Source organism: Ovis aries, chromosome 1 (assembly GCF_016772045.2).
Source record: "Ovis aries strain OAR_USU_Benz2616 breed Rambouillet chromosome 1, ARS-UI_Ramb_v3.0, whole genome shotgun sequence".
NCBI classification, from domain to species: Eukaryota; Metazoa; Chordata; class Mammalia; order Artiodactyla; family Bovidae; genus Ovis; species Ovis aries.
In genome coordinates, this window is record NC_056054.1 from 100,562,622 (window position 1) to 100,585,750 (window position 23,129).

Consider the following 23,129-nt stretch of genomic DNA (forward strand, 5'->3'; position numbering starts at 1 on the left):
GCGTGGAAGGTTCTAAGCTCAGAGGAGATGGATGGGGGTGGGCATTTCAGACATGAAGGCACAGAAGCCGTGGTTGGAGGCTTGGCCTGGGTGGCAAAGCCGGAGGGGCTTTGAATGCCAAGAGCTGGACTAGAGCCTAAAGCTGCAGGAGCAGGGAAGCTTTGAGCAGAGAAGGGAGACCTTTTTCAGGAGTAGGAGCCGACGTGGCCCCTGCTTGTCCGCACAGGGCCCTCAAGGTCTCTGAGATGGGCCTGGGCCTGTGGTCAGAGAGGCAACCCTGCCCTCCCTCCTGCCTCGACTGCGTTTCCTCACGGCAAGCCCTGGCTCTTCCGTTTCTGACTTCAAGTCCTTGGTATGTACGAAATTCTTGCCCCTCCTTTGGCTGCCCTGCCCGTCTCTCTGGCCGCAGTTTTGAGTTTTGTACCCTGATTCCTACCCTTTTATGTCTGCCTTTCTTAGGCCTTCAGCACACTCTGTCAAAATTAATTTGACACCAAGCTGGCTTTCTCTAGAAAGTCTGGGAAACTTCTAAGCACGAGAGCAAGATTCATGTGGGAAGAATTACCACAGCCCTTTCCTTGGGGCAGTCCTGAGATTAGAATCCGCTGTCTCCAGTGACAAGCCACTAAAGGAAGAAGCCATTTATCAAGGCTCAGGTGGGTAGAAATACCTTGCTCAAATTCTGGAAGGCAGCGTCCAGCACGTCGCCTGATTTCCTGGCTCTGCTCTGTTACTTTGAAGGGGCGCCCTCTTCAAACCACAGACAGGCTTCTATCACCTCCAGAGCCTACCTCCCTGTATACCTTCGCTCTGCTTGGAGAAGTTCTTCATTTGCTTCTGGAATCAGGTGAGGGGTTGGACACTGGGTCCAACTACTACATGGACCTTTATTCTCTCTGTAGGAGCTTTTCTGGGGCGGGAAGATGGGTTTCTGCCACCTTTCTTACTTGGGACAAAATACACTGTTTCCTGCTCTTAATTCACATCTGCAGTTGATCTTGGAATTGGTCATAGTTCTATGTGTGGCCAGTACATTGAGTGCAATTCCAGACTCCAGAACAAAACAATCCGTTTCTCTGTTTTCTCAAAATGCTTAGAGGCCTCAACCCTCACCCTGCCTCCCCCAAACACTGCCCTTCTCTCTGTGATACCGGGACGATGTCTCCCCAGTGCATTTTTGCCTTCAGCAGCTGCTGGATCTGTGCCAGCACACCTCACCTTCTGGTCCAGGAACCGCAAGGCACAAGGAGCCGGCCAAGCTGGGAAGACATCACAGAAGTCAGTCCTGGTCGCCCATCTGCTGCCAGATTTCTTAGTGAGGAAGATCGTTTCTGCCCAGACAGCAACATAATCTTTCCCCCAATCCCTGGCACAGAGGCTGGGCCACCGTTGTCAACCTGCTCTGAGAACACATTTAATATATGCTGTGTCACTGGTGAATCCTTGCGGAATCCTGTTGGGCTCTGAGAGAGCACAGAACGCCAGCATCGCAAAGGGGCAGGTCTAAGCCTTCACACAGTGCAATTTTGATTCACATCAACTAAAATAAAATTTAAAACGTATCATCAATCATAATGCTGGCTGGCTTTTCTATATGACTCTGCAGGTTCACGCTCTTTTACTATTTGTTTATTTGCGGCTGCACGGGGTCTTCTCTGCTGCACGCGGGCTTTCCCCAGCTGCGGTGAGCAGGGCTTTACTCCTCCTTGCAGGGCTTGGGCTTCTCACGGTGGTCGCTTCTCTAGTTGCGGAGCACAGGCTCTGGGGTGAGTGGGCTTCAGCAGTTGCTGCACAGGCTGGGTTGTTCTGAGGCATGTGGGATCTTCCAGGGCCAGGGATCACATCCGTGTCCCCTGCATTGGCAGGCAGATTATTTTTGGGGGGAGGGAGATTCCTAACCACTGGGTCACTAGGGAAGTCCCCACATGCTGTCATTTTTATTTTGGTTTTTATAATAATCTATGAAGAACATAAACGGAGTATTGCTGTTACTCCAACTGAGAAGCCAGAAACTTAGCATGCCCAAGGTCACACAGCTACTGAATGGCAAAACTGGGATGGAATCTGCATCAGAGCTTGTTCTTCAGCACTTCATCTCTTTACGACCCAGGGCTGCAGCAGCAGCCTCAGTGGCAGCACAAAAGGGGACTTCGAGACTGCCCACTGCCCTGAGCCCCCACAGGCCCTAGTAGTTGGGTGTGTGGCTCTTGAGAATGTTCTCCGAGATCCTAAGGACAGGACTAAGTGGAGGCTTGTGTCAGAGGAAGTGTCCTGGCTAATTGTTCCCCATCCCTGGTGATGGGTATCATTTTATTAAATCTATAAATTGGTTAGGTTAAGACTATAACAGAGGAAGAATAATATTTGAAGACCTTCCCAATTTAGCAAAGAATGAATATTCTCAAACCTGCTGGAGGGCTAACCCAGAAACTCTAGCTTATGGCCACGTTTCCCATACACATATATAAGAAGATGTACATGAGTTCAACCCGCTTAACATAGTTGTCAAAGTACTGATGATTTTGTAAACTTAATGGCTGCCAAGGTTATGTTTGATCAATTCATTCAATTCCATAAACATTTACTGAACACTTCCTGTGTTTGGAATGCCTATGGACAGACACATGGCTCAGGGCGGTACCAAGGCAACCTCTGTCAACAGGACCCCAGAACCTGCCTAACAGACCAGGAAGGATTGAACTATGGAAATCAAATTAAAAAGAACCCTAGCTTTGGGAGTTTCTAACTAAACTGAATGTTTTCGGAGCAGTGACTGGTGATCAGAATGTCCTATCCTCATCTTGGACCTCATTTTACCAAGCGGGTCATATCCTGTTTCTTCACGATTCCATCATCCTAGCGCCAGCTCAGCCAAAATGAGTTGACATAGCATCCAGGAAGTGCTGGAACCTGGCCAGAGCTGAGGCAGAGATCACAATTTCTCATTCAGGGCTCATCCCACAAGCATTTATTAAATGCCTACTATGTGCAAGGCAAAGTGGTGGATACAGCGGTAAACATGGCCAGGTGGTCCCCACCTCCAGGTCCTTTGTAGTGAGCAGGTCGCAATAGTCTGTTCTCATAACTGTCGTGGGGAGTGAGCTAACTGGGCCGATGTCAGAAGAACGGCATTAGTGAAAGAAAACGGCCAGAACAATGTGACAGGACACGGAACCAGCGGCTGGAGCCCAGCCTGGTGTGCAGCGACTGGGAACAGAGAGGCTCTTCGGGAACAAAGGAGTTGAGCAAACCACGATTCCCAGAGGCAGAAAGGCAAACAGACTAGGCTTTCTGAAAATGGGTGCTATGACCACAAACCAAGAGTTTCACGCTAATTTCCGGACGCCACCTACACATATTGGTATTGGCATCAGCACTGTATTGGAGTGGGGACAACATCTCACAGGAAATATGAGTTTCAAATGTTATTAGGTTCAACAAAAATAAAACTTCTTTAATCTACTACCAGAAAAGATTATTAAGCAAATTCAGCTATAGTTCTCAAAAACTTCACTTGTACACAACATAAACAGATAATAGGTTCTCACTGAGAAATTACCATATTTTTCTTTGTGTCTTTGTTTCTTTTTCTTTTTGGCTGTGCCCCAATGCTTGCAGGATCTAGGCTTATGGGATCTCGGTTCCTCAACCAGGGCCAAGGCTGGAAACTGGGTCCCTGGAATTCTCTGCACGTGTGTTTCCAGCTGTGTTACAGTGGGGCCTGCACATGTAGTAAGTGCTATGTATGTTTTATTGTTCAGTCACTCAGCTGTGTCTGACTCTTTGTGACCCCATGGACTGTAGCCCACCAGGCCGCTCTGTTGATGGGATTTCCCAGGCAAGATATTGGAGTGGATTACCATTTCCTTCTCCAGGGGATCTTCCCAACCCAGGGATCAAACACACATCTCCTGCATTGACAGATGGGTTCTTTACCACTGAGTCACAAGAGAAGCCCTCAGATACATGTTGACTATATTATTATTATTAAGTCACTCTGTTATACTCCAAGTCAGAAAAATACTTAGCCTATCCCCTCTTTTGTCCATAGTCCTAGAGGTACTTTGGGGTGAACATCTACTTATTGCATAATCTTTTAAGAAATTTCTTTTTATCCTTGAGACAGTGTCCACAAATTTTATCTGGCACTTTGCACACTGCTGAGGCATAGGAAATTCCTTCCCTAATACAATATTTTCAGACCACCAAGTCCTGGGAGGTGACAGCTGTAATAAATCTCGTGAGCTCTTCGGTCAGCAGCCACTTCTTAATGGAAAGGTCTATTTCTGACCCTCAGTTACAAATGTCAAAGGCAGACCTTTCCCTCCCCTCAGGCTCCCTTCCCACTCTGCGGTCTTCGGCCATACTTTCTGGTCCTGCAGCTTGCCCCCCGGTTGATAAGTGAGTGCTGCTGGGATGTGACTTGGGGGCACGGAAAGGTCCTTGGACCTAAAATATCTTCTGCCCTGTGGGCTGGGCATCTCATCATCAGTATTGTTCTCTAAAGTCTGAGCAAAGGGGCTTCCCCTCCAAATCCAGGACTATAAATGTGCCTTTGAATTAGGACTTGTTAACAGCAGTCCCAAAATAAACCACCCATATGGGGAGGGGGCATTAACTCATTACCTTCCCAAGCTCTAGGAGCAGGAGACCAAGGCTGAAGATGTCTTCAGGAAAGGCACAAACCTGGGCCTGCAGACCAATCTGCAATGATCCACATGTTTTAGGTTATACTTGTGGTGTCCTGAAGTTGTTTTTTAGTGACTTGCCAATATTTTAAAACCAGGATACTTTATAATGATTCTTGAGAAATAAAAACTTAAAAATAAATGCTTTAGCAATCTTGTCCTGCACCCCACAAAATAACAGGAGTCTCAGGGATTCCCTGCCAGTTTACCCACCACCCAGTGAGCCTGAGTTTAAAGTCAGAAAGCAAAAAAAAAAAAGTCAGAAAGCAGGCCTGGGCACCTGGGACTCATCTGTTTGTTCTGTTTCATTCCAAATATTTCTATTAACTCTACAAATACAAAAACCAAAACAGAAATACAAAAGATGAAAAAACAGAGATGACACAAAGTGGCCTAAATGGTCCTTGTCTTGAGAAAACTTAGGGGTTTATTGAAATAATAATAAATCATAATAAAATTATAATTTTATAATATAAATTATATAACTTATAAATTATAATAAAATATAGATATTGAACTTCAAATAAGGATATAATACTTATACTTAAAAGCATTTTATGTTTTCACTTCCCTCATCTCTTGAGACAACATTTGCTTCTGTTGAGTCCAGTACTTACCTCCCAAGTCTGTCTCCAACTAGACCCAACTCCTTAAGGCCAGAGGCTGTTCTAACTGTGCCCTCCACACCAAGTGCAGAAAGTGCTCAATAAGTATTAGGTGGGAACACCTGATACCCTGCTACTGAATATCCTGGTTTTAAAATATTGACAAGTCACTGGAAAAAAATAAATAAATAAAACCTTTCAAATGCTTGAGAGTAGACCCAACAGTACATGACTGTAGTTCATGAAAAAATGGCAAATAAAACTTTTAAAATAGTGGTGACAAGAAAAATAATGACTTTATCTACTCTGTCATTTTACGTGTATTATTTATTTCTTTACCATAAAAAACAGATAATGCCTGTGGTTAAACATTCAAAAACATATAAGCATACAGAGTAAAAAAGTGAAAGCTTATATTTTTATTTTCCTCTCCCAACCCCTCCCCAGCTGCTGCCCCCAGTTCCGAGTTTGGGATGTATTCTTCCTGATCTAAGTAACTAGGCAGACATATCTCCAAGCCTATTCGTGTATGTCAGGTTAACCCCATTTTACAGATGAGGAAACTGCAGCACAGAAAGGTTGAAGCATTCATCCAAGATCACAGAGGGAGATTCAAATCCAGATCCTCTGATTCCTAAATCAGCGCATTCCTTGCGCTACGCCCCGTAGGTAACATTTATGGATGAAGAAACCGAGGCTTAGAGGGTCCCTGAGCAGTCAGAACCACATGGTTCACAGTCCAATTTAGGAGAAGCAGGGATAACTGGGCTTGCACGGGAGGCTGCGTGATGGAGAGGGCCCTGACCAACGTGGAATCGAGGTCAGGCTTGACCATCTCCCAGCCCAGCAACGCCCCAATGTGGGGCGCGGGGCTCGCCCACGCCGCTCGGGTACCGGCGCCACCAACCCCTTGGCGCCCCTCGCGGCCGCTCCGCCCGGGCTGGCGCAGCGCTCGCACCGCCCACTCAGAGCCGGTCGGGAGACCGCGGTCCCGGAGACCCGAGCCCCAGCCGGGTCGAGGGACAGCCCTGGCGCGATGGCTCCCTCGGAACCCGGCTGGGACCTCCTCGGCCTCGCCCCCTGGAGCGGTCGGCAGGTGCCGGGCGGGAGCGGCCAAGGCCCGCAGCCCAGGGTGGGTGGCCCTGGCGGGCTGGGGATTCGGGGGCCGCCGGGGGGCTGCCGCCGGGCGCGTGGCGGGCGGGCTGGCGGGGCGGGGCGGGGCGGGGCGGGGGCGGAGCCGCGGCCGGAGGCGGCCGTAGCCCGGCCCAGGGGCCGCAGTGGCTGCCGCGGAGCGAGGCTGCCTGGAGGGAGCGCCCGGGCGCAGAGGGGTTAGCTGGCCGCCGGGGCCGCGCAGAGCAGGTACAGATCTTCCCTGGGACCCCTGGCCCCGGTCGCCCTCTCTCCCCCGTCTGGTTAGACCATCCGCCCCACGCCGCCGCGCCGTCCGGGTTCTCCGAGCCCCGCGGTCGCGCCCCAGCCACGACCCCGGCCCCAGTTCTTATAGCCTCGGAAGATCTTCCAGTCCCTGGGGTCCAATTCCTGGGGAGGGGGCTCTGATCTCTTGGAACGCTGGCCCCATCACTCGGACGAAGAATCAGCCAAAATTCCTACACAGAATAAAACTGGAAAACACACCCAGGAGCTCCCGGCACGCGCCGGGCACCTCCTGCCCTTCCCCTCTGGAACGGTATTTCTGGATGATGCGTTCCTCCCCCATCCCCCCAACCCTGTCATCCGCTTCCGTCCTGGGTTGGGGGGCACAGACGCTGGGAGGGTTACAAGTGGGTGCCCCGAATCCAGCTCAGCCTGACGACTAGAAAGGCAGGACACCTGTTGGGTGGGCCTCCAGGACCCAGGAGTGGCACAAGGAGGACCAAGGAGTTCTCGCCCAAGACAAGGACTCTGCAGCCAGCCCTGGAGCCCTGGACCCACCCCCTGCCCCTCAGTGCCACTGTTCCCCAGAGGTAGGTCTCTTGGGGTTAGTGAAGCGGTTAGTTCTGCCCAGGTCACTCCTCCTTGATCTCCACTGGCCAGTGTGGAGTTGTGGCAGGGAGGAGCCCAGGTTTGTCTAGACCAGTGTCAGCCGGGCCCAAGAATGGCCAGTTCTGTCTGACCTCTCCTTTCTTCACTCTGGACAGTGAGGCTCACCAGATGAGAAACGGAAAACATGAAAAGACTGAAAACCACAAATGTGTATCTGTTTCTGCAGCGTTTGTGTGTGCCTGTGTGTGCATGTGTCGGCCCCCTGCCCAGCTATGCGGGGGGTGGGGTAGGACTTTTCCAGAGAGGGAGCCAGGCCTGGCCCTGGCCCCAGGAGCTCACGTCACCCCACCCCCCACCCCTCACTTCTCCAGGGAGCTGCCAAAGCCAAACCCAGCTCAGGACAGGATTATGTGTACTGGGTAGACCCATAGAGAGAGACAGCTAGACACAGGCCTGGGGTAGCAGAGAGAAGCAGAGGCAGAGGAAGTGGAGAGGGGACCCAGCAGCAAGAAGTGGCAGTGACCAGCCTCCCATCTCCTTCTCTTCAACCACCAGGAAGGGAGTCAGGCTGAAAGCTGAAGGTTTGGGTGGAATGTTGGCCCTTCTCTGGAGCCCCTACCCGCCTCCTCATCAGGGCGGAGTTGCTGACCTCAGTGGTCAGCCCAGCCAAGGGAAGGAGCAGCCATCAGCAACCCCCTTCACAACCCCAAGTAGCTGAGGAGACCGTTCGGGCACAGGCCCCGCCACTGTGATCCTTCTCAACATCCCAAGCGCTGGGGTCTCAGGGAGGTGAGGGGGAATGGATTTGCTACCTCCAAGCACATTCCTGCCCTTCCCTCTGTCATTTTCCTGCCCCTGAGCTGGCCCACCTCAGCATTAGCTCCTTGGATTCCTCTCCCGGGTGCCTTTCAGATCCAACAGAAACATTTTTTTTTTTTTCCTGGAAAGCAGAGCTCAGAGCAGCATGAAGAGTGGGGGTGGGAAGGGTTCATTGTGAAGGGACTGGAGGGCCAGGGGGAGCCATGGGAGAGCCAGGCTTAGACCAGGGGAGGGTTCCAAGCTCCACTTCTCCAGTGATCAAGCTGAGACTGCAGGATGGACTTCCTGGCTCTTCAGAAGATAGACCCATGAGTGACTGGGGACCAATAGCCTCTCTAGCTGTATCTCCCCTCCCCAGCTTCCCCCAGCCATCAGAGTCTTGCCTGAAGGAAGGCCTCATTGATCCAATGCCAGAGGCTGGCCCCTAGAGGGAAGTTAAATATCACTGGGGAAAATCACCTGCTTCTCTAGAGATAAACCATCAGCCCATTTAGTTTATCCCTTGGCTGCAAAGTTTGAGATAGGCACAGTTGTGTCAAGTGTTCCAGAAGGAGCTTATTAGGTAAGAAGGCAAGAAAAGGCTGAGAAGCAGGTGGGAATGGAAAGCCCAGGGGGCTTCCAGTCAGCAGCTCAGAGAGGATGTCTGAAAAGTCCTCACTGAACCTCCCTCCTCAACCCTCTTAAGAAAGATGCATGTGTCTGAGCTGGCCTAGAGACAGTCGCTGTTTAGGACACAGGAGCTGAGAAGTTCCTGAAGCTGAAGGAGGGGACTGCGCCTGAGCTGGGAGGCTGAGGGCAGACCTCCACCCCTTCAGCTTGGGTAGATGGACAAAGGCAGTGCTCCTTTTCCCTCTCACCTTTAGGATCATTAAGGGATGGACCAATCTTCACCCCTCCATTCTCACTCTGAGTTGTCCTTCTGAGAAGTCATCCCTCCCAATCCCCAGCTTTCCGGAGACTGGACCAGGCTTGGGTCCTTACAGAGCGCAACCCCCACCCGAAGCCCAGATGCCACAGTAGAGTGTTTACTTCCGGTCCCCTCCTCCCTGGGCCCAGGCCCATCAAGGGAGGAGCAATGGATAAGTGGGCGGGCAGGTAAGTGGTAGGGGGCCAGGGTGGAGGGAATGACTGACTCAGTATGTAGAAGTGAGGGAAAGGACCTCTCTGGGAGGGGCCGGGGGAAGTGGTGAGTAACTTCTGCTTTCTGAGAAGTTGGTATCAGGATGTGGGGAGCCAGCTGGGGGCGAGGCATGATGTAACACCTCCTCAGGCTCCTGTCTGATACCTTCGCTCCTGCTTTTGGTTTGCAGGCCCTGGTTGTGTCTGATGCTGCTTCTGTCCCTCCCTCAGCTCTGCCTGGATCAGGAGGTGAGCCAGGGACTAGAGGTTACGATCCTTTCATCTCTCTGTCTCCCCACTACCCACTATCTCCAGACCACATTTGCATTTTCTGCAGCTTCTGATAAGCCCTGGCCCCTTTCTCTCACACTTGGCCCTCCAGCCTCTCCAACTCCCTAACTCCTTGCCAAATCACTTTAAGTCCCACCTCTGCTACTGAATATGACCCTGGGTCAGTTAACAACTGCCCCAAACCTCAGCATGGACTAGATTTTCTGTACAGTTCCCTCGAAAATCATTCTAATTTTGTCTGAACATTTTGTCTACCTAGGTGTTGTCTGGACACTCTCTTCAGACACCCTCCGAGGAGAGCCAAGGCCCTGAAGGGGTCTGGGGTCCTTGGGACCAGTGGGCCTCTTGCTCCCAGCCCTGTGGGGTTGGGGTACAGCGCCGGAGCCGGACATGTCAGCTCCCTACAATTCAACTCCACCGGGGCCTGCCCCTTCCACCCCGGCCCCCAAGACATCCAGAAGCCCTGCTTCCCCGGGGTCAAGGCACCAGACCGCAGACTTCCCGAGAAACCCTTCCCCTATACAGGCCACCGCCTCGAGGAAGAGGTGGCCCTCTTCGAGGTCCTGCTTCTCAATTAGGGAGAGAGGAGGCTCCGGACACTCAAGGAGCCAGGAGGTGAGGGGTGGGGCTTTGAGGTAGGGGTGGTACCTTGAGGTAGAGGCGGGGCTTGGGATGAAGGAAAGGGTAGCAAAGGATCCAGGGCTTAGAAAGGCTTCTCTGGTGCTAGGAAGTAGGATGGGGAGGCCGGGTCAGAGATGGCCAGCGCTGTGACTCCACGTCTGCAACACCTTCTCAGGTCCCGGGTTCGAGACCCCATCAAGCCAGGAATGTTTGGCTATGGGAGGGTGCCTTTTGCTTTGCCGCTCCATCGGAACCGCAGGCATCCCCGAAGACCACCCAGATCTGAACTCTCTCAAACCTCAGATCTTCCATCCCTGACTCCGAGAACAGAGCCACCTTCCACAAACCACACCCAGAAAACAGAACTGTCTCCTACAGAATCTTCTGCCCACACCCTCCCACCCCAAGTAGAACCAAGCCCTGAAGCTGCTCAGACAGCAGTGCCCTCTAGAGCCAGGCCGGCCCCCACAAGGCCACACCCCAGAGCCCAGGCCTCTGGCACAGAGCCCTCCTTTCATTCCCCATCCCCAGGAGAAGGTAGCTCCTTTCACCTGTCCCTTCAGCCAAGAAGGCCAAGTTCCCAGGGTTGGGCCAGTCCCAGGCTGGCAGACAGGCACCCTAATCCTTTCCTTTCTGTGCCTTGGGGCCGAGGCCAGCAGAGCCGGGAGCAGTGGAGACCTGGGGGGCATCTCCATGGGTCCCTCACAGAGTCTGCCCCTCCCCAGCCAGATGGCTGGCTGCCTCTGCTGAGCTCTGGTCCCAACTCCAGCCCACTCTGGAGCCTCTTTGCTCCCAGTAGCCCTGTCCCAAGATGTTCTGGGGAGAGTGAACAGCTGAGAGCCTGCAGCCAAGCGGTGAGTTCCTTTTTTGACCCCTCACAGACTTCCAATTCTGCTTCCCTGACCCCAAGTCTGGGTCCTTAGCCCGTCAGATCTGGACCTGAGGGAGAAGGGCCTTGGCATCCGACCTCTTCAGGGCAGGGGGCTTGGAGCTCTTCCCTAGACCTGACCTTCCTCTCTACTCCCCAAATCCAGCCCTGACCCACACCCCCATTTTCCTCCCCAGCTTTGACTCCTCTGTATCCCCCACCTCAGCCCTGCCCCCCTGAGCAGCCAGACCCCCGGGCCCTGCAGTGTGCAGCCTTTGACTCCCAGGAGTTCATGGGCCAACTGTACCAGTGGGAGCCCTTCACGGAAGGTGAGGTGTCTAGCCATCCCTGGGACAGGGGGGCTGAAGGTTGGGGGGTGACGGGGAAGGAGACTCAGCCCTCTCTGTCTCCTCTGTAGGCTCTTGTGTTTCTCCTGCATCATCGTCTTCCTTATTTCCCACAACGGGGGTGAAGAGACAGAACAGGCCCAGAGAGGGGTGGGGGTTTCAGACAGGGCCCCTGCTGTCAGATGTGGTGGATGGTCAGCCGAGGAGTCGGGCTGGGAGAGGGCTGCATTCAGAGGTGCTCTTCAGCGGACCTCCTCTGGGAAGAAACCCATCCAGGAGGTGGAGTGGACACGATAGGGGCCGGGCGTGGGCAGAGAGATCCTGTCCAGTGGTGACAGCCGGCTGGGGCTGTGCCACTGGCCCTGGACCATGTTACATCACTCTGTCCCAAGCTACCACCCTTTGGGTTTTAGGCCTGTGTCACCTTGATACTAAGATAAGCCCTCCTGAGCTCTGAACTCCCATAATCATAGTTTCAGGTATCTCTTCAGAGTTGCCCGCCCTTTTCCTGGTCTCAGTGATCCCAGCTGATCTGACTTGAGTTTTGTGTGACCCTCAAACTGACCTTTCAGAATTGTTGCATTGCCTTTGACGACAGGGCCCCTGGCAACCTCAGGATGCCTTATTGCCAGCATAAGGGCTGTTCTCAGGGTCCTGGAGTCTTTCCCAACTGACCTCCCGCCAGGGAACCTAGCTAACCACCCTTCTACCCTGTCTCTTAGTTCAGGGTTCTCAGCGCTGTGAGCTGAACTGCCGTCCCCGTGGCTTCCGCTTCTATGTCCGTCACACCCAAAAGGTCCAGGACGGGACCCTGTGTCAGCCTGGAGCCCTGGACATCTGTGTGGCTGGACGCTGTCTGGTGAGGGAAGAGGGGGAACATGCATGGGGAGAGGGGCAGGGTTAGTAACTACTACACACACACCGAGAGAGCCTCCTTGTTCATTATCACAATGATGAAACACCAGGCAGAGATGGCAAAGAGGAGGGTTCTTACCTGCCAAGTGAGGCTGAGCAAAAGATGTGAACAGCGGGAAAGACCCCCCTGGGCCCGTCCAAGCTTCCTGGAGGCTAGCTGGGAATGGGGGTGCTGACAAAGAGACAGTCTCACTTGCACAGCAAAGGTCGAGACCCGTGGTGAGCTGAAGGCTCCAAGAAGCCCAGGCCAGGGTGCGAAGTGAGGTCTGGCTTCCAGCAGCCTCTGCCTCACTCTGCTTTCCCCAAGAGCCCTGGCTGTGATGGCATCCTCGGCTCTGGCCGGCATCCAGATGGCTGTGGCGTCTGTGGGGGTGATGATTCTACCTGTCGCCTCGTCTCGGGGAACCTCACCGAGCGGGGTGGCCCTCTGGGTTATCAGAAGATCTTATCCATTCCTGCCGGGGCCTCCCGACTCCAGATCGCCCAGCTCCGGCCCAGCTCCAACTACCTTGGTGCGTCCCTGAGCTCCCCCGCCTTAGGTCCCCACTCCATCCCTGGTCAGTTGGTTCTGCCCGGCACACCCCCATTCAGCACAGGAAACAAGCCACCAGTGAAGTCAGGGCTCCCCTCCCTCTCCTTCCCAGGTGGGGGCAACAAGGAAGCCACAGGAGCATGGGGGAGTGTGCAGGTTGGGGTGGTATGTGGGTTCCCCGCCAGCAGGGAAGTGAGAGGAGAGGAGGACAGGACGGCCTCATGTGTCCTGATCTGCCATCTCCAGCACTTCGAGGTCCTGGGGGCCGGTCCATCATCAATGGAAACTGGGCTGTGGATCCCCCTGGGTCCTATACCGCCGGCGGGACTGTCTTCCGGTACAACCGTCCTCCCCGGGAGGAGGGCGCTGGGGAGAGTCTGTCCGCAGAAGGCCCCACCACCCAGCCCGTGGATGTCTACGTGAGCAAGGGGCCTGGGCCTGGGGAGGCCGCACCGCTGCGGGAGGCCTTTCCTCTGAGGGGAACCTGTGGGTCTCAGGATGGGCAGAAGGCCGGCAGACGGCCCCTGGCCACCCCCAAACATTCATTACCTTCTCTTTCTCTCCCCAGATGATCTTTCAGGAGGAAAACCCAGGTGTTTTCTATCAGTATGTCATCTCTTCACCTCCCCCGAACCTTGAGAACCCCACTCCGGAGCCTCGTGTTCCTCAACTCCAGCCTGGTAAGACTTTGACCCCCAGACTTAGAAGGAGGTGGGGTGAAGCTGAACGTGAGGAGGCCCATCTGATTTGTCTACTCAACTCTCTCCTCACAGAAATTTTGAGGGTAGAGCCCCCTCCTGTTTCAGCGCCCCGCCCTGCCCGCACCCCAGGCACCCTCCAGCGGCAGGTGAGGATCCCCCAGATGCCCGCCCCACCCCCTCCCAGGACACCCATGGGGTCTCCAGCCGGATACTGGAAACGAGTGGGACACTCAGAGTGCTCGGCATCCTGTGGGAAAGGTGAGACTTCACACACCAGCCCCCTTGGCCCATATTCCCGGCTTGGCACTCCTGATCCCCTGCCCTGGGCGTGCATCACACCTTGACTCTGTGCCAACTCAGACTTCAGTGCCTGGGACCCACTGACACTGGATGCCGAGCCATCCCACCTCCCCGGGCTTCCCTTTATCCCCCTTCAGGTGTTTGGCGCCCCATCTTCCTCTGCGTTTCTCGAGAGTCAGGAGACGAGCTGGATGAACGCAGCTGTGCCATGGGTGCCAGGCCCCCAGCCTCCCAGGAGCCCTGCCACGGCCCCCCATGCCCACCATAGTGAGTGTGCCCCATGGGAGGGCTAGGGTCCTAGGGACACAATAGTTGTACCCGTAGGATCTCACTTGGACTCTGTACTCAATACAGGGTCTCCTGGCTGCATTCTCTTAGTTTCTTACACAACTGAGGATGTGTGTGGTGTGTGTGTGTGTGTTAGTCGCTTAGTCCTGTCCAACTCTTTTTGACCCCATGGGCTGTGCCAATCAGTCCATGGGATTTCCCAGGCAAGAATACTGGAGTGGGTTGCCATTCCCTTCTCCCGGAGGATCATCCTGACCTGGGGATCGAACCTTCATCTCCTGCACTGCAGGCAGTCTTTACCATCTGATCCACTGCAAGACAACCCTGAGCCCCACAAGGGATCCCAGACTCCAAATGTTAAATAAGCCCACTCGCCTCTGACAGGTCCCCACTCCCAGTCTGTTGTCCCCTTTCCTGAACATGGCAGCTGCACATAGCTCTGTTTTTGCCATCTGTGTCTCTGTCCCTTCCCCCTCTCTGCCCACAGCTGGGAGGCCGGCGAGTGGACGTCCTGCAGCCGTTCATGTGGGCCGGGCACCCAGCACCGTCAGCTACGCTGCCGGCAGGAGTTTGGGGGCGGCGGCTCCTCAGTGCCCCCGGAGCGCTGTGGGCACCTGCCCCGGCCCAACATCACCCAGCCCTGCCAGCTGCGCCTCTGCGGCCATTGGGAGGTTCGCTCGCCCTGGAGCCAGGTGAGTGGTCCCGGGCAAGGAGGCTCTCGGATGGGGAGGATCCTGGAGGTGTGGGCACCCGTGAGCTAGAGCTGTGGTTTTCCCAACTCTGTATTAATCGGCAGAAACTTTTACAAATGAGATCTCATATGAGCCTCCAACTGTAAGGCAACTAAGACATGTCCTGTACTCAGCCTGCTCCTCAGCCCATGAAGCCCTGTAACCTCTGAGCCAGGCATCAGAGGCCCGTCCTGGTTCAGAAGCCCCAGAGAGGGAAGACGGTGAGGAAGCCAGGGAAGCCCAGCCCTCTGTGCCCCTCGTCCCCTCAGTGCTCTGTGCGATGCGGGCGCGGCCAGAGGAGCCGGCAGGTCCGCTGTGTTGGCAACAACGGGGATGAAGTGAGTGAGCAGGAGTGTGCTTCAGGGCCCCCGCGGCCCCCCAGCAGAGAGGCCTGTGACATGGGGCCCTGCACCACGGCCTGGTTCCACAGCGACTGGAGCTCCAAGGTGGGCCCCCCTCTCTGCTGAGCCCCAACATCCCTAGTGCCCCCCATCTCCCCCGACACCCTCTCAGGTGTCTTCCCAACGCAGTTGCATAAACATTGACTGGGCAAGCACCTGCTGTGTGCTAGACACTGCCAATGTTGGGAACTTGGAGAAAAACTTACACTAACGTCCTGAACCCTGCCTGACAAAAGTCCCCCAGGGCATTCCCTAACTCCCGGATCCAGGAGGTGTCTGTCCTTGACCCCCTCCCCTCCCCGACGTCACCCCGTCCCCCTTCACACTCTGCTTCCCAACAGTGCTCAGCAGAGTGTGGGACGGGAATCCAGAGACGTTCTGTGGTCTGCCTTGGGAGTGGGGAGGCCCACGGGATAAGCCAGGAGGAAGCAGGGGCAGGAGCCGGTGAGCAGACCTGTGCACCCGGAAGCCGGCCCCCTGACATGCGTGCCTGCAGCCTGGGGCCCTGTGAGGTGTCGTGGTGCTGGTACACTGGGCCCTGGGCGGAGGTGAGCTGAGCGCCTGGGAGGGGCCCGAGGGTGGGATTCCTGGGGCGAGGAGGTAGGAGTCATCCTGCTCTCCCTCCCTGCCTCCTCCGCCAGTGCTCCTCAGAGTGCGGCTCTGGCACGCAGCGTAGAGACGTCATCTGTGTGTCCAAACTGGGGACTGAGTTCAACGTGACTTCTCCTAGCAACTGTTCCCACCTTCCCAGGCCCCCTGCCCTGCAGCCCTGTCAAGGGCAGGACTGCCAGGACCGGTGGTTTTCTACACCCTGGAGTCCGGTGAGTGCCTGGCTCCCCTGCCCTACCCAGTGTGGACTACCAGAAGAGGAGAGGCTTCTCTCCTTGGACATCCCTCTGTGCCCACTAGCTAAGGCCAGGGGCAGTTTAACTTGTCCCCCTGCCTAGACTGGGAGGAGAGGTGGGCCCCTCTGCATGGGGGTTCATAATACTCCAGGAGAGGCCCCCAACTCCTCCTCTGAGGAGGAGGCCTGGGGTGCAGGAGGAGCCTGGAGCACAGCAGAGGTCTGATTTGATAGCTGGGGTCTCCCCAGTGTTCTCGCTCCTGCCAGGGCGGCGTGCAGACAAGGGAGGTCCAGTGCCTGACTGCCAATCAGACCCTCAGCATCAGATGCCCTCTTCACCTGCGGCCCGCCAGGAAACGATCCTGTAACAGCCAGCCCTGCAGCCAGCGCCCTGGTAAAGAGCTCCCTCTCCCCCATCCCCAGTAGAGTGAGTTAGCTGAAATGTGGGTGGAGATTAGGAAGGACGAGTGGGAGTGGGCAGCACGCCTCCAGCGGGATGGATCTTGGTGACTTCTTGTGCCCAATGGCCTCCTCTGTCCCCAGATGACCAATGCAAGGACAGCTCTCCACACTGCCCCCTGGTGGTGCAGGCCCGGCTCTGCGTCTATCCCTACTACACAGCCACCTGTTGCCGCTCTTGTGCCCATGCCCTGGAGCGGTCTTCCCCAGAGCCTGCCTGAAAAGGGTCCAGGAGACCCTCTCCTTGTGGTTTTCTCATACCACCATCAGTCACCCCTCAATCATCCCACTCTGTATCCTCTGGCTCTCCAGCCTGTCCTGGTCTCACTAGAGACGTCCCCCAGGGTGATGGAAGTTGGCAAGATGATGGACAGAGACCATCACGATGTGTCGCTGGGTCTGTGCCTGTGTGGGGTGTGATGGTGTGTGTACACACGCACCCAAATGTGTAAGGGCCCGTATGGATGTGTGTGCGCCCATACATCTGTATCACTTCTCAAAAAGAAGTTACACAGTCCCCCGGGAGGGGATGATGCCTGTTTCCAAGAGAGTTTTCTGGGATGAGAGGAAAGCAAGTTTGCAGCTCTTTGGGAATCCGAGCTACTTAGAGTCTGGCCTCCACATTAATCCCAATTTTGTGTCCTAACCCTCATTTCTCCTGTTCGGGCCATGTATCATGTAAACCATCCTCTGTCCTCTGACTCCTTCCTTTACCTAGTTTCTATCCCTCCCTCTCATAGCTAATGAGGGGTGGGGTGAGCGAGTGCCTTCCAGGAAGAGAGACTGTCTCCCAGAGCAGAGACCAGCTGGGCAGAGGATGGAAAAGAGCAAGTTTAGAATAAGACATCCTAGCCCCTGCTTCTGCTCCCCACCTCCTAAAATGGTTCCTACTCCAGAACTAATTTATTTTTATTAAAGATGATTATGACAAATGAGAAACAGGCTCTTCATTGTCCTCATGGGAACCCAGCTGTACAGGCCACCTAAGCAAGCTGTGTGAGATGAGAATGAAGGGTGGGAAGGGGAACAGCGCTTGGAGCCCAGATGGAGAGAGTCTGGGCGCAGAATGCCTAATGAAGGAGCCCCAGTCACCTGAGACCCGAATGAAGCCTTGGTCAGAGGCAGAGGGTCCTGGGGGATCGCAGGCCCTGCAGGTTGGTCATCCACCACTAGAGGTCACCACTCCCCCCAGCTTAGCTACAGAGTTGGGCACTTGGGTCCAAAACAGAAACTACTCGGTCTATGGTGGGTTTCTCGGTAGGCTGGGTCCTTCTGTAAAGTCTCTTGGAATCTAGTAGCACTTTTTTTCCATCTGGGGCTGAGCTGAATGACAGCTGCCTTTTCAGGGGTCCTTTTTCCTGTTCTCTTTCCTTGGCCCTGACTTCCTGCCCCTCTCATCTTTTCTGCTATTACCCATTTTCCTATTAAGCTCTTGGTTTGTTGCTTTTTATAGAGTGGGAGGAAAGGAAATGATTCCCACCAACCCCCCAACCCCGCACCCCCCGCCCCCAGCAGAAAGGGCTGGAGGAGGAGGAGCCTGACCTGGCTCTAGGGGACTTGGGGGTGGAGTCGAGGGTGGAGCCAAGGCAGTACTGGATGTCCAGCCAAAGACATTCTTCAGAGATGTCTCATCCTGGTCTCCTCCCAACCCAACGCCCATGTCCACTCTCAAGGTAAACAGTTTGTTGGAGGTGGTGTGAGCGTGGACAGCCTTTTCCATAACACAAATCCTTTCCCCAACCCCACCCCTACAATTCTGAGTCCTGATCACCACTTGTAGAAGTCACACTTCTGGGGGAGGGGTCCCCACGTCTAGGAAAGAGGGAAGTGCAATAGAATCGAGCTTCTCTCCCCATCAGGAGGACCCCTCCCCCATCCCTTCACCCCCACAAGTCTGGCCAAGTAAGATCGTAAAGGCCTGCAGAAACAGCTGAACTCAGTGACTACTGTCTTGAGCATGTACTCCTAGACACAGCCAGACCCTGGGAAGGACCCCAGAGCTACCCGAGGGGACAGGACTTCTCCATTCTGGCAGCTTCCTCATGTCATTCTGTTGCCTTGGGAAGCAGGCTTTCTTTGGGCTGAGAAGGAAGACTACAGGTACCATCTCAGGAGGACAGTGTATCAGGAAGGAGGCAGAAGAAAATGGGGGGAAAGGAAAATGAAACTGACTCCTCCAGGGTGGGAAATGCAGAACAGGGTACCGAGGGGGCCCAGTCTTGGTGTCTCTGCAGGCATCAAACGGCTCCTCTTTGGTGAACCTCTGAGGGGATCACAGATGTGGGGGCACCAGGGGAGTAGGACCTGAGCCAGCCCTGCAGACACTGAAGGCTGAAGGCGGAGTCCTGAGACCAAGGGAGGGTGTGGTGAAGAGCTGGGGCCCTCCCAGTGATTCCTGGAAGCTGAAGGCTGGGCGGTGGCCCCAGTTCAGCTGACTTCCCCGAAGTTCCTCCTCCCTCTTAGGGCCTCTCAGGACTGTTGCTGGGCAGGTTTGGAGTTTGGCCTTAGCCTGAGAACCAATCACAGGTGGGGAAATGCAGCCACAGCCCCTCTTAAGGCTCACCCAGCTTCAACACCTCCCTTCCCTGATAGCCCCCAGCTCCCTCACAGCCTTCAGCCTCTGACTTCTCAGGATGTGGGCTTTCATCTGGGGGGTTACCCCCTTTCCCCTTTCATTTTAAAGCTAGGATTCAGTGCAGCCCCCAAGGATTCTTTCCTCTGGTCACTGAGGTCAGAATGGGAAGGGGAGTCACTGTGAAAGTTTTCAGGAAGCGGAAGCTGACCTCAAGCACCCCCTTTTCCCGGCCTCTTTCAGGGGATTACTGTGGCCAGACACCTTTTTGCTGACCTCTGAAACCCTGTGGAGGGACTTGGGAGAGAGGAAGCTGTAACCCAAGTTCAGAGATGTGGTGCAGGGGCCCTTAGCCTTGCTGCTCTGGGGGGAATTTAGGGAAGGACTCAGAGGAACTAGACCCCTGAGAGTTGAGGTGGGGGTGGGGTGGCGATAGGAACAATCTTGATGAGCAAAAGAGAGATCAAGCGTGCAGAAGGCCAGGAGATTGTTGGGGCTTCTCATTTCTGAGTGTGCTGGGGGAAGATGACTGTGGTTCTAATCCGGGGACTTACAAGTGAACTTCTGAGGTCTCTGTTCAGCTGGCTCAGAATTCCCCCCTCCCCCCTCCCAGGTTCCCCAGGGTAATCACCCACCCAATTACCCTTCAGCCTTCAGACTAAATTTAGCTTCTAGACTTCCCCAACTGGGGGCCTCCCTGCAAGCAGGTGCTCACAGCTGCAGGGGTGGGTCTGAAGAGACCCGTACTTTTCACTGGTCCAGATTCAACCTCTGTGGTAACGAAGAGTGAAGCCCAGAGCAAGGGCCCAGGTGCTGACCCACGTGATGCCATGAGTGTCTCAGAGGGTCTTAAGAAACCGTCTCTCAAGAGCCCTTGAGGCAGGATCTAGACAGACCTGGAGAGCAGAGGGAGGAGAGTGAGAATAAAATGCAAGGAACTGTTAATCCCTTTCCAGATTCCAACCAGATCCTCTTTCATTTTCTGCTTTTCCCTTCTCCCCCGTTTTACAAATAGAGACTTCATTTGAACTTAACACCCTCCCCCACCAGAGTAAACTGAATCAGGAAAACCTCTTCTTAAAGCATGGAGAATCAGGCTAGAGATTATAATTTGGAGGTGGAGTGGGGGTGGGGGTTCCCACATTCCCACCCTCTCTCCTACCAGCATCCCTGAAATCCATCATCTCTGGTTCTGGGAGTCAGCGGGGTGGGGAAGTTAGAGCAGAGGGGGGCTTATTTGTCACAGGCAGGTGATGAAGAGATGTCAGCTATAAAGGGTGGGAGGCACCTTCTACAGGAAGTAGAAAGCCTCAGGAAAGTACCTAAGACTAAGTCTGTCAACAAGAGAGATAAACAGTTTGGGTTAACCAAACTAGACAGTACAGATCTTCAATCTGACCTCGGGCTCCTTGACCCTGGAGACTGGGGAAAACTCTAGAGGAGGGTGTTTCATGGCTGAAGTCAGACCCTAGAAAGGATTGGAGGGAGTAACACACCAAGTTAGTCCAAAACAAGGTATGCATGAGCCATAGCAGTCAGAACCTAGGGAACCAATCAGCTACGTCAGCTGAAGGGGAGGTGCAGAGATGGCTACGTACTGGAGAGACCAAAGCACTTTTTCAGTGAGCACCAGAGAGCTGTGTTTGAATGTCCTGGCAAAGAATCTCAGTATTGAAGAAATGGGTTCAATTTCAGGAAGGCTCCAGGTTGGAGTTAGGATGTATGCCTATGTGTTGTACTCCCCTGAGCCTTTCCTGAATCTTAAGAGACAGCTCTACACAACCTGGAGTGAGGAGGAAAAGAAACAAGGTGCGAGGCTGAGGTTACTCCTAAAAAGAAGGATGTGTGTGTCCCTGGTTTCCCTAGAATAAAAGGCCACGTGGCAAAGACCTTGCCCTTGATGGGAGGGGGCAGAGTTAATCTACCCTAGGACCAGACCCCTTCTTTCATTTCTTCCTCCCTCCCCTTGCCTTGATTCTTGGTTGCCTGACTCTTTCATGACATCCTGACTCCTTTTTAGCTCAGGCAGAGGAGAGGGCAACCTCTTTCTAAAGTACCAAAAATGTGACTTCCCTGATGGGCCAGTGGTTAAGACTCCACACTTCCAGTGTAGGGGGTGTGGGTTTGATCCCTAGTTGAGGAAGAAAGATTCCACATGCTGCAAGGTGTATTAAAAAAATAAAACCAGAGTATAAATATTTCCAATTTTGCAGGCCATCAAGCTCTGCTGCAACCCTTGACTCTGCTGTTGCAGCATAAAAGCAGCCCTGCACAATTTGTAAACAAATGATCATGACTCTGTTTCCTTCAAACTGTGACAAAGCTCAGTTGTGACTCTTTGTGACCCCATAGACTAGCCCACTGGGCTCCTCTGTCCATGGAATTATTCAGGCAAGAATACTGAAGTAGATAGCCATTCCCTTCTCCAGGCGATCTTCCCGATCCAGGGACTGAATCAGCATCTCCTGTGTCTCCTGCATTGCAGGCAGTCTTTACCGTGGGGAGCCACCAGGGAACCCCCCCAAATGTGATTTTACTCAATACTAAGGTCCTATGAGGCGTGTTTAGTCGCTCAGTCATGTTCGATTTTCTGTGACCCTTTGGACTGTAGCCTACTAGACTCCTCTTCCATGGGATTTTTCAGGCAAGAATACTAGTGAGTTGCCATTTCCTCCTCCAGGGGATCGTCTCGACCCAGGGATCAACCCTGCATCTCCTGTGTGTCCGGCATTGCAGGCAGATTCTTTATTCGCTCAACCACTGCCAAGTCACTTCAGTTGTGCCCGACCCTTTGCAGCCCCATGCACTGTGGCCCACCAGGCCCCTCTGTCCATAGGGTTCCCCAGGCAAGAATACTGGAATGGGTTGCCATTTCTTCCTCCAAGGGATCTGATCCAATCCAGGAATTGAACCCACATCTCTTAGGACTCCTGCATTGGCAGGCGGGATCTTTGCCAAGAGGGCTGTCCCAAACTTTGACACTGAAATTTTAATTGCATGTAATTTTAAAGTCACAAATTTCTCCCAACCAGTTAAAAAGGCAAAACCTGTTCTTAGCTCTTTTAAAGAATTATTTATTTTTGGCTGCGCTGGGTTTTTGTTGCTGCTCTTGGGCTTTCTCTGGTTGCGGCGAGCGGGGGCTCCTCTCCAGTTGCAGTGCAGAGGCTTCTCACTGCGAGGGCTTCTCTTGTTGGAGAGCACCGGCTCTAGGAATGCAAGCTCAGCAGTTGCAGCTCAAGGGCTCCAGGGTCTGGACTCAGTAGTTGTGGCGCACAGGCTTATTTGCTCTGAGGCATGTGGGATCCTTCCAGACCAGGGATGGAACTGGTATTCCCTGCACTGCAAGGTGGATTCTTAACCACTGGACTACCAGGGAACAACAACAACAACAAACCAGGGAAGCCCCCCATTCTTGGCTTTTGACCTACACAGAAATAGGCGATAGGGAAGATTTGGTAGGGTGCTAACCTACCCCTGGGATTTCTGCCATCTGGTTGAACTCTCACAATGCCCAGGCACAGAAAATCCTGTTTGTGTCCCCTCTGCTTCAAAATACAGCTGCAGACCCTTTTAATTTGATCTCCTATTTATTGATACCAGCTTCTTAGTGGTTTTTCCCCGGGAATTCAATGACTTGGACATGGTCAGGAGTTAGTCCTTATGGGACATTTCCCAAAATCCCTTACGTTTGCTTTAAAAGCACTTGTGTGTATTCTTTTTAAAAATTATTTATTTATGGCTATGCTTGGTCTTTGCTGCTGCACAGGCTTCTCATTGCAGTGGCTTCTCCTGCTGCAGCTCCGAAGCTCTAGAACAGAGGCTCAGCAGTCGTGGTGCACGGGATTAGTTGCTCCACAGCATATAGGATCTTCCCAGATCAGGGATCAAACTCATGTCTCCTGCAGTGGCAGGTGGATTCTCAACCTTGGGACCACTAGGGAAGCCTTCTCTCTTTAAATCTTTGCAGTAATAAGATCGGGAAGACAAATATAGTTTACAGGGGAGAAAATTAAGCCCTGAGACCTAGTATTTTCACTTTAAAATT

General features: G+C 53.8%; 1 protein-coding gene and 1 long non-coding RNA gene across 10 annotated transcripts; both read left to right on the top strand.

The window, feature by feature from the left end:
* The first annotated feature begins 531 nt into the window (after nt 1-531).
* LOC105612466 (uncharacterized) lies at nt 532-3,460 on the top strand. Its single transcript, XR_001041343.5, has 3 exons — nt 532-656; nt 742-847; nt 1,191-3,460. It is a non-coding gene; the product is annotated as an uncharacterized LOC105612466 (long non-coding RNA).
* A 2,780-nt stretch (nt 3,461-6,240) lies between these two features.
* Nucleotides 6,241-17,451, top strand: ADAMTSL4 (ADAMTS like 4). 9 transcript variants are annotated; one of them, XM_042251017.2, is made up of 20 exons: nt 6,570-6,652; nt 7,143-7,257; nt 7,832-8,065; nt 8,959-9,190; nt 9,406-9,463; nt 9,765-10,120; nt 10,302-10,980; nt 11,221-11,323; nt 12,064-12,200; nt 12,564-12,768; nt 13,035-13,207; nt 13,357-13,468; nt 13,562-13,747; nt 13,927-14,056; nt 14,565-14,769; nt 15,078-15,254; nt 15,551-15,757; nt 15,851-16,030; nt 16,303-16,447; nt 16,597-17,451. In XM_042251017.2, the coding sequence occupies exons 4-20, from the start codon at nt 9,171-9,173 to the stop codon at nt 16,731-16,733; spliced, it is 3,210 nt and encodes a 1,069-aa protein (XP_042106951.1). In that variant the 5' UTR covers nt 6,570-6,652; nt 7,143-7,257; nt 7,832-8,065; nt 8,959-9,170; the 3' UTR covers nt 16,734-17,451. The 9 variants fall into 9 exon arrangements, with proteins under 9 accessions (XP_042106988.1, XP_042106951.1, XP_042107034.1 ...); XM_042251100.2 differs by having other exon boundaries at nt 9,043-9,190; XM_027974445.3 differs by lacking the exon at nt 7,832-8,065.
* The last annotated feature ends 5,678 nt before the right edge of the window (nt 17,452-23,129 follow it).

Bases quoted from the DNA above. Each gene is read 5' to 3' on its own strand.
- ADAMTSL4 (XM_042251054.2), top strand. From the start codon at position 9,171: ATGGATAAGTGGGCGGGCAG. The intron at 10,981-11,220 runs GTGAGTTCCTTT...CCCCCACCTCAG, and splicing joins TGAGAGCCTGCAGCCAAGCG to CCCTGCCCCCCTGAGCAGCC. The intron at 13,208-13,356 runs GTGAGCAAGGGG...TTCTCTCCCCAG, and splicing joins CCCAGCCCGTGGATGTCTAC to ATGATCTTTCAGGAGGAAAA.